General features: G+C 39.8%; 1 protein-coding gene across 1 annotated transcript in view; it reads left to right on the top strand.

Annotated features, from left to right (window-relative positions):
* The window catches only part of LOC137629280 (RNA-binding protein 7), a 38,643-nt gene extending 30,906 nt beyond the window's left edge, over nucleotides 1-7,737 (top strand). The window contains exon 2 of the mRNA XM_068360544.1: nucleotides 536-7,737. Within this exon, the coding sequence (XP_068216645.1) occupies nucleotides 536-1,516 (981 nt within the window). The 3' untranslated portion in view covers nucleotides 1,517-7,737. The remainder of the gene's footprint in view (nucleotides 1-535) is intronic.
* The last annotated feature ends 5,311 nt before the right edge of the window (nucleotides 7,738-13,048 follow it).

Below are 13,048 nucleotides of genomic sequence, written 5' to 3'. Positions count from 1 at the left end.
GTCATCCCCTATAAATAGTGTTGGTTTGTATTTAGTGACGGAACAAATGACAAATTTGGAAGTAATTTGTATTTTTCCTAACGATACAAACCTGTGGTTACAAATTGGCCTGCCAGCACCAGTCCCTCTTGAAATCCAACCTCCAAGCAAAGTGTGGTTCACAGCCCAGGTGTGTGAGTTAGTGTGGTAGCTACTACCCCCCACTCCCCCGCTAACTAGTGGATGGGGGGTTAACCCTCGCTAAAAGCCTGATTGCTTGGTTTTCAGGTTTGCCGAAAGTAATACCCCTGTAAATACCTACAGGTCTGTATCTTTAAGAAAGATACAAATTATTCCATATTTGTAATTTTTCTCAAAGAAATTGCAAGTTTTTATAGCTTCGGGAAAGCTTGATTCAGCTGACACTATATGTTAATACATTTGTAAAACTAATGATTCTATGCTATGAAATGTTTCTTTTTAGTACAATTATATAGGTTTTATAATATCTTTTTGAATGATCATGATGCATTATTTTTGTTTTTACTATTTACAGGCTGGTCCTATTGAATATGTCAAGCAACCAAAAGATAAAGCAAGTGGCAGGAAAAAGAACTTTGCCTTTGTAGGTTTTAAACATGAGTGTTCTGTCCCATATTCCATAGCTTTGTTGAACAATGTGAAACTCTTTGGTCGCAACATTAGAGCACAGAGCCGGTATCTCCAAAGTCTACAGGCACAGGGGTTAGCTTCTGGAGACTCCCAAGGAGTGCATACTCTTGATCCTTCACAGAGAAATCTTTTCGACGATGGTCCAGGGGTGTCTCACGTGAATGAATCACAGAGTTTAATGGGACCACCCCCTGTACCACTTAATAATCATCCTAATATTCCTCCACATATATTGGCATTAGCGCATCAACAGATGGCTTTGCTTAATGATAAAGGAATGGTGCCCTTGTCTCAAAATCCTGCTCTTAATGTAAGAATGCAACCCAGAAATGACAGTTTTGGTTCTATCAACTATAACCAAGGCTATTCCAATTCAGGCCGCAACTACTCTAATCAAGGAGGTTATGATCAGTACCAAAGAAATAGAAATAGAGGCCCAAGGTCCTTTGATAACAAAACTATGCTGTCACTCAAAAATCATGTAACTTCAGTCACTGCCCAGAATTCTCAGATGTTAGCTGCAGTCCAGGATCAACATGGGCGTTTTGACAGAAGCCGGTTAGGACCGTCACACGGCCATCACAATGAAGATAGATATGAACGGGATTATGAGAGCCACCGCGATAATAGGTATCGGCAGAATCAAGAGGGCCACCAGAAACATGGCCATCAACGCGATTACAGACAACAACCGTATGACAGGTATGAGGGTCACCACAGTAGACATCAGGATAGGCATTCATCCTCTGACAATCGCCGGAAGTTCGATGAAAAAAGCAGAAGTGGTGGTAGAAGCCACAGCTATAACAATGACCGGTATGGACGGGGCGGAGAATACCAACCCCAAAATAACTCAAGACGCTGATGTACAAAATGAAATAAAGCTGTTCACATCCAAATTTCATGAGTACCAGTTTCTATTTTTACTTTGTATGAAAGGGACATTGTGTAATTGAAATATTTTTTAAGGATATATCTTTATATATACTTTATAAGTTAGCATTCCTGTGACTGCATTTTAGAGATGTTGAATAACATTTAAAAGGGAATTTTTGTTGGATTATGTACGGTGCATTGTAAGCATAACATGTTCGGGACAAATCTGTATTTCAGTCATTATATCATTCAAGCTAGTATATCTTCAGTACTCGCATCGTTACTCGTTACTCTTTTCTGAAAATTTCATTATTCATTTTACTGTAAATATGAAATTTTTTTTTAATACAAGTTTGTCTTGTGAAGTGTGTTTCATTAGGGATATGAGAAAAGATAGTTCGATTAGTATTCTTGCGGGAAATTGTTGAATGGAAATCAGATCTTTGGCGTTGTTTTCCATTGTAACTGAAAATTATTTTCTATCCTCAAGGTACAAAAAAGGGGTTTACAGTATAGATCAAAGGCTTTATCAAGTCCAGCTTGATAATGAGGAAAGAATTGCAGTTGTTAAAAGCAGTAGCTGATGTTCAGTACCTAATTTTCTCTACATTAACAGAAGTATGAGAGTTGGGGAATCCTTTGATAGTATAGTTCATTCTGATACCTAGTCCTTCTTGAGCTAAAGACATTTGCCTTTGCCTTAATTTCTTTTCACAACCTCTGAACATTAAATATAATACAACATATTTCACCATTTGTTCTTATAAGAATACAAACCTAATGTCGTTTACAATAGCATCGCAACAGGCCTTTTCTCATTGCATTTCTATACTTTTCAGACAGTTCAGAGTTCGGTAATCATTTACTTACAACTGAGCGTATTATATCAGGTTTCATGGGGATACCTTCTGAGCCACTATTTAATCTTGAAAAAATCCTATACTCGTTAAAAGACAGATAGACACGGGGAGTTTAGCAATAGGATAAGACGTTCCATACACGTACAAATAAGTAAACATAAAATTACAGGGAAAGAAAAATGTATAAAGAAATCAAAGTTAAAAGAATAGACGATAATAAGAAAATACTTTTACATTAATCTTCTTATAGAAAGAGAGGGAAAAGGTGGTGGGCTGCTTGTATCGCTCCGTCTGTTAATTGAACAAGCTCTAGACGTTTATTAAAGATCATAATTCGGAGGGAAGAGTTGTTCAATTTTATAAGTTTAGAAATGTAGTCGGATGTAGAACGGCACCTCGTAGTATCGGGGGAAATTGATTAAGGAGAGTACTAATTGGTAAGGGACCTCTGTTAGTGGTTCTAACACGCCCTAGTTACTATACCGACACACTATTAGAGTGAGCGAGCTGGGTTTATTCCTGGCATTCCATGCAACTTTTTTCTCTGGTATATTTAGCAGTATTTATACCTTAGAAATGGTGCTATAAGCAGCATTTCACGGGGTGACACAGGTCCCTCGCCCAGAAATAGATTTTTCCTTCGTCAAAATCCCTTTTCTTTTGAAATTTAATGTGGGGTTTTAGGCTATCAAATTAAAAAAGCTGTGATTTATACAAGATTTTCTTATTTGCCAGTGTGAAATTGCGCTGTGTTGAAGAAATACTTTTAAATATGCTTATGATAAACTGATATTAGAAATGCTTGGCTCTATTCCCATTTTCATGTGTATGAAGGATTTAGAAGGAAATTTCCTGTCTGAACTATCTGTGTCAGCAGGAAAATTTTCTCTTATTTTTTTTTAATAAGGTAAAGTTTTTTTTATAATTTGTACATAAATATTGCAACAAAAATAATCTTGCCTACATATTTGCAGTAACTAAGAAAATTAAATATGAAAGTGGTAGAGAACATTTTGCAAAGGATTTATAACAATGAAAATACATTTCTGCCATTTCTCAATGTTATATGGATCTGTGGTATAAGCAGTTTCATGAAGAAGGCTTTCAAATCATCAACTAAGTAATTATCCAGTGATACATAAAAATTTACTCAAATCTTGCAAAGGTAAAATCCCTGGAAGATTACTTTATTCTTACGGAAATTGGCAAGCGGTAGTAATCTAGCTTTTATGTCAAGTATAAACATTAAAATCAGTCATTCTTGTGAAGACATTGTGCAATATTTATTTTATTGCTTTATTTGTTATTTTTAGTACTACAGTACTGTATTTGAGAATGAGTGTGTATGCAAGTTTTAACATTTTCCATTGTATTTTCACTGTTCATTCCTCTCTCTCTGTGCATTGCAAACCTTTCACTTTATTTCTTTATATATGATTATAAATTCTTTAATTACTGGAGAATGGAGTTTTAGAGTTAATCATTTTGAGAGATATATTATATTACAGTACTTTGTTTTTTTTTTTATCACAATACGTATGTTTGTGTTGTATGTATGAGTGTGTGTGTGTGTGTTTGTAACTGAAGATTTATTACAGGATAAGTTTCATAGTATTTCAGCACTATTTTCTCTCTTTCTCTACAGTACTTTATTACGCTGAGAATACAAACTTTAAACTCTTATTTAGTTATACTTTCTAGTGAGGACTTTTGGTAACTAGGTACAGTAGTAAACAATTGTAGAGTATATGAGTGGAGTATCCTGCCTTCCTGTCTGATGTAACCCAGCCACTTCAGCATCGCCCTTTGTCGTTGTAGGCATCTTGCTCAGTTCTATATACCAACTATCTCACTTTTTGAAGGTTTTCCTAGGATTATTTGTAGATGATTGATGTTTGTTTTGGAATATTTCCCTAGAGTTTACTTGATTATGATCTCTTTGAAGCCTGCTAACTTTCAGCGGAGGTGTGCGGACAATTTACAAGGGTCGCTTTTCATTGGGCCCAGGCTTTTTATTTATAGTTGCGTGTACTGTCTTGCTTTCCATCATTCTGAGTGCGTTTGTCCTTGTCTTCTTCCCATTGGGAGAGGTACGGGAAGAAGAGAAAGATTTTCAAGCAACATTTGGACGATATTCTTCATTTGACAGCAAAGAGCCACTTTTGTTGCCTTCCTTTCTGTTGTCTAGATTAATTTTGTTGGGTTTCTTAAGACTATTGCTCTGGCTTCTTGGTCCTGTGGAAACCTTACACATGTGCATGCCAAATCCATGTTCCATGTGGACCTCCTCACGATATGACCACAGAGTGAAATATCTGAGGGATGATAGGCTTTTCTTAGGTGTTATTGGGGGTATTTCTTTTAACCTGTTCCTAGACCCCCTATCTTGAACTATGTTGTCTACCTGTTAATAGCGTTATGCTTTTGACCTGAGACAGCCCTGTCGGAGCTCACTCTTTTATGTATCTTGATGTTAATTTTGGTTTACTTGCACATGATTGGTCTTTCCAGGTATCTTGAGGATTAGCTGATTGTGAGGCCTTTGGATGTGTAGTTGCTCCAAGATGTGGACCACCACCTTATCTTTTGCTACAATTTGAGTAGCATGACTAATTTGTAAAGTTGGATTAAATGCTGAAGGAGGGGGGGGGGGAAGAATTGCTGGACTTGCTTCTGTATTCATACCAGTAGCTTTTTGTTAGATTCTCATCTCGTTAAGTTCTAGGTGATAATGTTGTTCCCATCAAGGCAGGAATAACCAACCTTATTCTGGTAAGTCATCCCAGATCACCATCTCCCCTGGAAAAGCTTGTGGCTTTTATATTTGTCAATCAGTGTTCACTTCAGTGGTATCGGAAGCAGCATTATACAGCCCTTAGGGTGCTCCCTCTTATTTAGTATCCATGGGGCTGGAAGTAAGGGTCATTGACGCGGACCTTATAGTGGAAGTTCAGTTGAATTCCTTTCCTCCAAAGACGTTTATGTTCTGTAATGTATCGAGGAAAGGCTTTGTGTCGTGCTGGAGAATCAAGCTGCTTAGGAGACGTGGGAGGCAGAGAACCTTTATCTGCACATCAACATCCTGGAGATATGTGCAGTATTACCAGCCTTGCAACCATTCCAGTATATAGCGATGGACTATTTGGACGTGTTAAGGAGCAACAACATGACCATAGCGGCACATGGGAACATGCAAGAAAAATTTCTCTCAGCCTTTTCTTAGAGCGGTCAGGTACATGACAGGCAGGAGGATTGAAGTGGCAGTCTAGCTTATTTGTAAAGACAAGAGTTGTGCCTGTATTCCTAAGTGGAAGGAAGGCTCTTCACAGTTGTGGGATTCATCGGTGATGGTCCTTCTTGCCACCTGGTTTAACAGGAAGCTCCTGGAGTTGTTCTTTTACAGACCCTTGGGCTGCCCTTGAAGACAAGTTGGAGCACCCTTAAGAGTATCTCGATGTCTGTGGCTTTCCTCCATTTAGCATAATTTGTTAGATGTTCAACTGAATGATTTGATGGCTCCTCCTTGGCCTCAAACTAATTCTATTGGTCAAGATACCAAGAGATATTTTCACCCATTGCACATACTCCTCATTAGCTCCACTTGCCTAGTACACCAATGCGGAAAGTCACCTGCACCTCACGAGTGGTAATCATCCAGCATTGCTGGTGAGAGGTGGCTTTTTTCACAGTAATGCAAGAGGGACATACGGGTACTGTACTTCTGAGGGTCCTTCGCAGCTCTGTAGCAGGGAAATTTGGTAATATTCTGTTGTTGATAATATAGATAGAGTGTATCTGTTTTGAGCTTCAATTCAGCATGTTGCTTGACTACCTTCCTCAAGAGGAGCACATTTGAGTCTCTGTGGTGAAGGGCTACCTCTCATCCTTGAGCGAGGTATTCAGATTGATGAAATGGATCTTTCTGCCTTGCAAAAGCTTTTCATATATGTGAAACTTCAAACAATCTTGCCCTCATTAACTTGGCCTCCTATGGGGAATGTGGCTTTTTCTCCAAAGTCTCAGCTCGGGGCTTTTTAATCCTCTGGGAAAATCTTCAGACAGGAATCTCACTCTCGAAACTGACTTTCTTTCTTATTAGTTCTAGCATCAGCAAAGCATTTTAACAAGTGTCAGATTTTTCTATCTAGTGTGACACTTTGATATTGGGCCTCTCATTTTGTCTGTTCCTGAGTTTATGGTGAAAATTCTGAAGCAATCAGGAACTGTTGAGTGATTTTAAGGTCATTCAACTCCTTCCCTCAAGAATTTCATAGGTGATTTTAAGGTCATTCAACCCCTTCCCTCAAAAATTTCATTGGTGGAGATCTTTAAGAGTTTGCTTCTGTACTCCACGAGAGTCTTTTTGTACTATCTGAAATTGTCTCTGCATCTTAGGCCAGAGTTCGGTACCAGCAGGCACTAGGAAGTGGTGTCTAATTATTCAATTTCCTTCTGACTTTTTCAGATAGTTCAAGGGAATGATCGTACTAAGGTACAAGGATGGCATAAGTCTGAGGATTAAAGGTTAAAGAATTTCCACCTTTCTGCCATCCAAACTTCAAAGCAGCAGCCATGTAAGTACAAGCTGAAGCCAGGAGGCATCAAGTAAGCATCTTCTTTACTGTTGGTGTAAAAGAAGAGATGCTCTCTAACCTCCTTTTAACAATGGTACATATCATGGTAATTGAGATTTTTATCAGAGCCTCTTGTTTGCATTCTTTATTTGTTGAGTTTAAGTACTTCCAAAAACTACTACTAGCTCATGGCCAACATCTACATCTTCAAAAGCTGCTTATTAGAGGGAAAATTTCATTGTCAAATTCCCCCGCGTAACAACTCTCTTATAGTTTTGATGCTGAAGAGGAGTGGATGGGTTACGTCAGGCACGTGGACTGGACCGTCTCCCTTTGTACTCAAAAAATTTTACTTATCTTGTTACCAAAATTCAAGAACAATATTCATCCCTCGTAGGAAGATACTCCTAAATAAAAGACAGATATGTACAGTTTACCAAGTAAGAAATAAAAATTACCTAAAGTTTTCATTTTATATAGAAAGCTGGTTACTTTTATGTTAGAAAAACTTTAAAAAGATCTTGGTATTTTTGTATTGTTATAAATTTTGTGTATCTTAATATTATGTAAACATAATTATACAGGACTCCTTGCTGACAAGCAATTCATTTTCTAGTTAAATCTCTGGAATCGGATGAGGAAAAAAAATTATATGGGTTAGGATAGGTTATTGATTGTATGAGATGAACGTGTTTCCCCCAAATATTTTGGCTGCGACACTAAACTATGTTTGACCAGGCAACCTTTTTGGCTGAAATATAATTTCAATCTTTCTTTCTTTGGTGTTATTTCATATATTATTGAACTCTCCTTACATAATTAGTAAATTCCAATTTTTCTTGTGTATTGAAGTACAGTAAATGTAAGACACAACTTCATATTGGAATTTCAAGTAAAACAAGAGCAGGAAAAATAAACTATTTTTTTTACTGGGTGCTATGATGTTACTTTGTAAGTGATCCCCTATGGTTACTGTATTGTTTTTTTGCTGACAAATTGAGAAAACAAAGTTTAGTGAACAATGATTATGTCTTTCTATGACTACAGATGTTAGGGATTTTGTAAATATGTTGAGGTACATTGTAAGAAAGGATGTGTAATTTAATATGTTAGCTATTTAATGAGAACAGACAACCTAAAAATTCTTTAAAACCTACAATAGTATCCTCAGAATACCTAGTCACAATACACGCATTTCATGATCCCGCTGTGTTAACTTAGGATGATAATTTTTTTTTATCAAACATCTATTATTGATCTTGTAAGTTCACTTTACCATCAACAGTTGTTATTTTTCACCACTAATCTCCCAGTGCATTCATTCATGGAAAATGAGCTGTTTGTTCTCTGAATGTTCTCTCTGACCATGATTTGATTACAGCCTTGCATATCTTTATGTTCATTCGCTTGAAAATTTCATCATCTTTTGAAGTACTGTACTTTAGTCAGCCAGCTTGTGTTCCTTCTCTTTCAGCTCTTAGTTTAAAAAGCCATTCAAGAATGGATCCTTAATACAAACAGTGGATATCCGAGTAGAAAAGTAAGTTATTGTCATGTCATAGAACATTCCTTTTTTTAATGTGACCTTTCTGAGCCATTTGGAGACGTTACAAGGCCAATTGTTCCTGATGCAATACAGGAAAAAAAAAACATTAATTTCTTACCATCATACATTGGCTTTATCAGTAAACACAGCCAAGTAGTTCAACTAGTTTCAGATACATTCCTGGAAAATATTGTTCAACATCATAAATGCCTCTTGAAATTTTTCATCCATCAACTGAAAATATTTGTTTTTCATTGTGGCCGGAAATAGCATGAGAATATCAAATAACATGGGATCAACTTGACATTTGATATTTGTTAGAAAGTGGTAGTGATTCAACATTCAAAGCAACATTTGGTCTATAAGTAGTTTTCACCTTGGTAATTCTGGAATGTTGTGAATCTACAGTGTTATATCTTGCCCTAAGTCAAACCCCTTGGGGGGGGGGAAGCAAAATTTTTTCAACAAATTTTGATTAAACCAAGCCCATTTAAAAGGTGCTGATCACACCTGGAATGCATATGCATTCCCCAATCTTTCTCAGTTCGGAGTAATATTTTTTTTTTCTATCTGCCATGGTACTTCCCCAAATTTGGGGGGGGGGGGTAGCTGACGTAAAAGAAGAACAAAAGGTCTTTCTTTCACTTCTCTCCTCCTAGCCCGAGTAATATTTTGGAAATTTTTGAGTTCCGGTGTCTCAAACCATTTAATTCTTAGGAATTCAAATATTAATTGTTCTGACACAAATGCAAACCCTTGTTCTTTAGTATGAGTAGACTCGGCATAGGTGAGTGTTCACAGTCATAAAAACTTAAGTGAGGTGGCAGCGAACCTCCCGGCAAGGGGGATGGGGTAGCGGGAGAGGCACCCGCCCAGCCCACACACTCACTACCTCAACCACTTTTGATTTGGCTGCCATTGCTCCTCTGTTTTCTGTTCAACCGGGTATGATTAACTTTGTTTTCTTTTTATTTGCTGGTGTGATTGCGCTGTTTTCCCAAGGGAGGTGCATGCGGATACGTCTCGGTACAGACGGCCTTCCTTGTGGCACCTTCCGTTCTCCTCAAGAGACAGATCCTCACCAGCTTTGGCCTTCATGCAGAAGACACTCCTGCACGGAGGCATCTGCCTGTGAAGAGTGTGAGGAGTGCCCATCCTCCTGGTGGGAGCCTTTCGACTGCAGGAGGAAGAAATCTAAGAAGTGCTCTTGGTCCCCGAGCTCTGCCTTGAAAGCCAAGGAACCCAAACTTTAATTCCCGGTATTCCATCCACCAGTTAACGCAAAGGTGAGTGAATATCTGGCACAGCTTGGTCCATAGAAAGGACATGGGACAATCAATTTCATCCCCATATGACTTATTGGGAATCAGTTTTCTAACAACCCCCATTCTGAAGGAAATGTGTATGGCAATATATAGTATAAAGTAATACCCTGCCCTACTTTAATTGGTTCTAAGAGATCTGGCTTAAATTATTTTTGACATAGGTTGGAGTTTCGGCATATAAAGGCACTTAAATGTTCCCTATACATGTACTGTATTGCATACGAAAAAGTACTTTACAATATACTATCATTTTATATAAACCACATACCTACATTAATAAGCTGCCATGTGAAATACATGTCAGTACTTCATTGTTACTGTACGACATAGAAACCATCGTAAGGTTGGGTAAAATGGCGTAACATGCATCTTATTTTTTGTACTGGTTTTTTTTTTATATTTAAGGATACGACATAGCATAACTAACATGTATATTGAACTGAGGTAAAGAGGGTTATTTCTGTATGTATATACTATTGTGATATTTAAAAATAGCTCAACACGATGTTCATATTACTTCTCCCCTCAAAGCTTGGCTTATATCAGTGATTACTCCAAAACTGAAGTTGTTCTGCAACTGGAATTCAAACCACGCTATTTAATAGGGGTATTACTTTCGGCGTAGCTGAAATGACAAGCCATTAATTTTTAACGAGGGTTTACTACCCACACCGCTATTTAGCGGGGGTAGGGGAGGTAGCTTGCTACCGCTCCCCCTCACACACCTGTGATTGAGCTTGCTTTGCTTTCGGCTCGGATGGTGATCGGACGTGTCTGCTCTCATCCTCGCCGTCATTTTGGCAGCCATTAACACTTTTTGTTCTTTCTTTTTCTAGACTGTGTACGTGAAGTTGGCCTCTGCGACCATGCGCACCTGCCCTGGTCTTCCCGACCGCCCCTGTGGAACATTCATGTCGGCGGTCGAGACTGATCCTCGTGCACTTTGTCCTTCTTGTAGGGGCCAACGGTGTGATAGTGTCAACAAGTGTAGGGAGTGGTCTGCCTCCCAGTGGGAGAGGTTTTCGCGACGGCGGAAGAAGAAGTCCAAGCGGGATGTTTCTCCTTCGAAGCAACCTTCGAAGGAGAAACCAAAGGCCTCTTCTTCCGTCGCCCAAACCTCCTATGAAGCTCCTACTTGGTCTGGTTCTTTCGAGAGACCGTCGAGTAGTAGCGTAGACCTAATTATTTCTGTCCAACCTCGGGTCTTGAGAGATGACGTTGCTTCCCCTAGTGAAGCAGCTCCACCTTTTCCCCCGGGGGAGGCCGTGTCACTAACTAACCTCTTTCAGATTTGGGGCTCACGGGTTTGCCCTCCAAGGAGGTTTTGCTTGATTACATCCGCCTGGGTGCTGCTGTCAAGCAATCGTCGTCACCGTCAGAGGTAGATCCCCTGACTCTTGTCGACGTTGTTGTGTCAGAGGTGTCCCATGCGGCGTCACCCGTCTCCTCTGCCACTCCAAACTCTACGGTAGCTGACGGCTTAGTTTCCCCCGATCCTGACCATCCTCCTAGGGGGAAACTAAGTTCATCATTAGTCTCTCCTGCTAGTGTTTCTCACCCTCGGGGGAGTTCACTTACAGAGACTCCTCTTCGGAGGACTGCTGACGGTCAGCTTGCTGATCCAACAGCCCCCAGAGGCCGCATCCGTCAGAAGGCTCGCCTTCCTCTTCGCCATAGAGGCCTTCCTTCACCTGCGGTGAGGAGGCGCCTCTTTGGTTCAACGTCGTCTATGCAGTCCCCCGCAGAGGAGCCTCTAGACCGATCGTCCATCACTGCACTTGCAACCAATCTTGTGACTTCGCCCCTGGACCTCTCTGCAGATCGTTCGCGATCTCCTTAGGTGGATGGTCGTCCTTTTAAAGGACACGTTGATCTTCCACCCGACAGACCTGCCGACCTTCCATCTCTGTTCCTGCATGGGCCTAACAAGGCTCCACCTGAACGCGCTATTGCGCGCACACGGACCGCGCGCCTACGCAACCGGACCAGCGCTCAGTAGCTCGTCAGGCCCCATCACTACAGCGCACCGCCCATCTTGCTCGCCTTAACGCAGGGCAACAACCTAATGCACTTATGCGCCTACACGCTCACAGGAGCAGAGCTCAACCACACGTCATCCGCGCACACGCACCAACGATCTTTGCTTGCGATGGCTTTCCTGCACCGACGCGCCCTGCGCCTACGCTGCAATAATCTCCTACGCGCCAGTACTCACCTGCGCGCCCTACGTCACGCTCTCCTGAGCGCCATCTTGCTCGCCAGCCTGCGCGCCATCAATCTCCTGCATGCAAATTCATAGGTGAGACAACAGCCATGCTGCCCTCACCCACGCGCCATTGTTTACCAACGAGCCAGCGCTCACTCACAAAAATACACGCGTGCCATCTGTACATGCGCCCTCTCTCTCTCCTAAGGATGCGCGCCAACATTTTCCCGCGCGCCCTAAGTCTTTGACGGACGCGCACGAACACACTCCCGCGCACACATTGGGATTCTCCTGCGCTATTTTGGTTATTATATAACCTCGCGTTCATATACAGAGGTTTTTATATGAAAGATTTAAACATACGGTATGCTATACCAACTAGTTTCATTTCACACCCGTATTACTGAAATGTTAGGATAAATTAACATTGTAAAAAAGTGTTATCTTTTTTATTTTGTATACCACAAATTCCTTTAAACCCATTATACAAATCTTCTATTTAAGGGTCCTTTGAACGCTACCCTGTCAGTGCCCTCCATGCAATGTGGCAATGAAATTTTGACATTCAAAGCTTGTAGCACCTTGTGAGGTCAATCTCTTATCAAAATGTCTTGACTATTTTCAGTCATTCCAATGTTCTCATTTCATTACTACTTGTCTCCATTTCTTCTAGGATTGGTTTACTTCTTTACTTCAAAGAAAAAATAATTCTTGTTATTTTGGGAAACTGGGAATTGTTGCATAGTTGTGTCTACTTTTCAATATATATTTTTTTTCCTTTTGAATTTTTTGACTTCTGTAAAAGTAACTTTGATCAGATCTTTTTGAATTAGTTTACAGTGCATCTAGTCATCCTTCTGTATTCTGATCCCATGACCTATGCAATACTTATTGTGTAGTAGAATTTTTTTTTTTCATTTTTAAGATAAATAGGTAAATTATCTAGAATAAAATATGTTGTGTGTACAATGCCTGTTTTGTATTTTAAACATTATTTAATCTACACGTGT

This window comes from Palaemon carinicauda, chromosome 2 (genome assembly GCF_036898095.1).
Source record: "Palaemon carinicauda isolate YSFRI2023 chromosome 2, ASM3689809v2, whole genome shotgun sequence".
NCBI classification, from domain to species: Eukaryota; Metazoa; Arthropoda; class Malacostraca; order Decapoda; family Palaemonidae; genus Palaemon; species Palaemon carinicauda.
The sequence above is the reverse complement of the archived record's forward strand: the minus strand, read 5'-3'. Positions and strand labels throughout refer to the sequence as shown.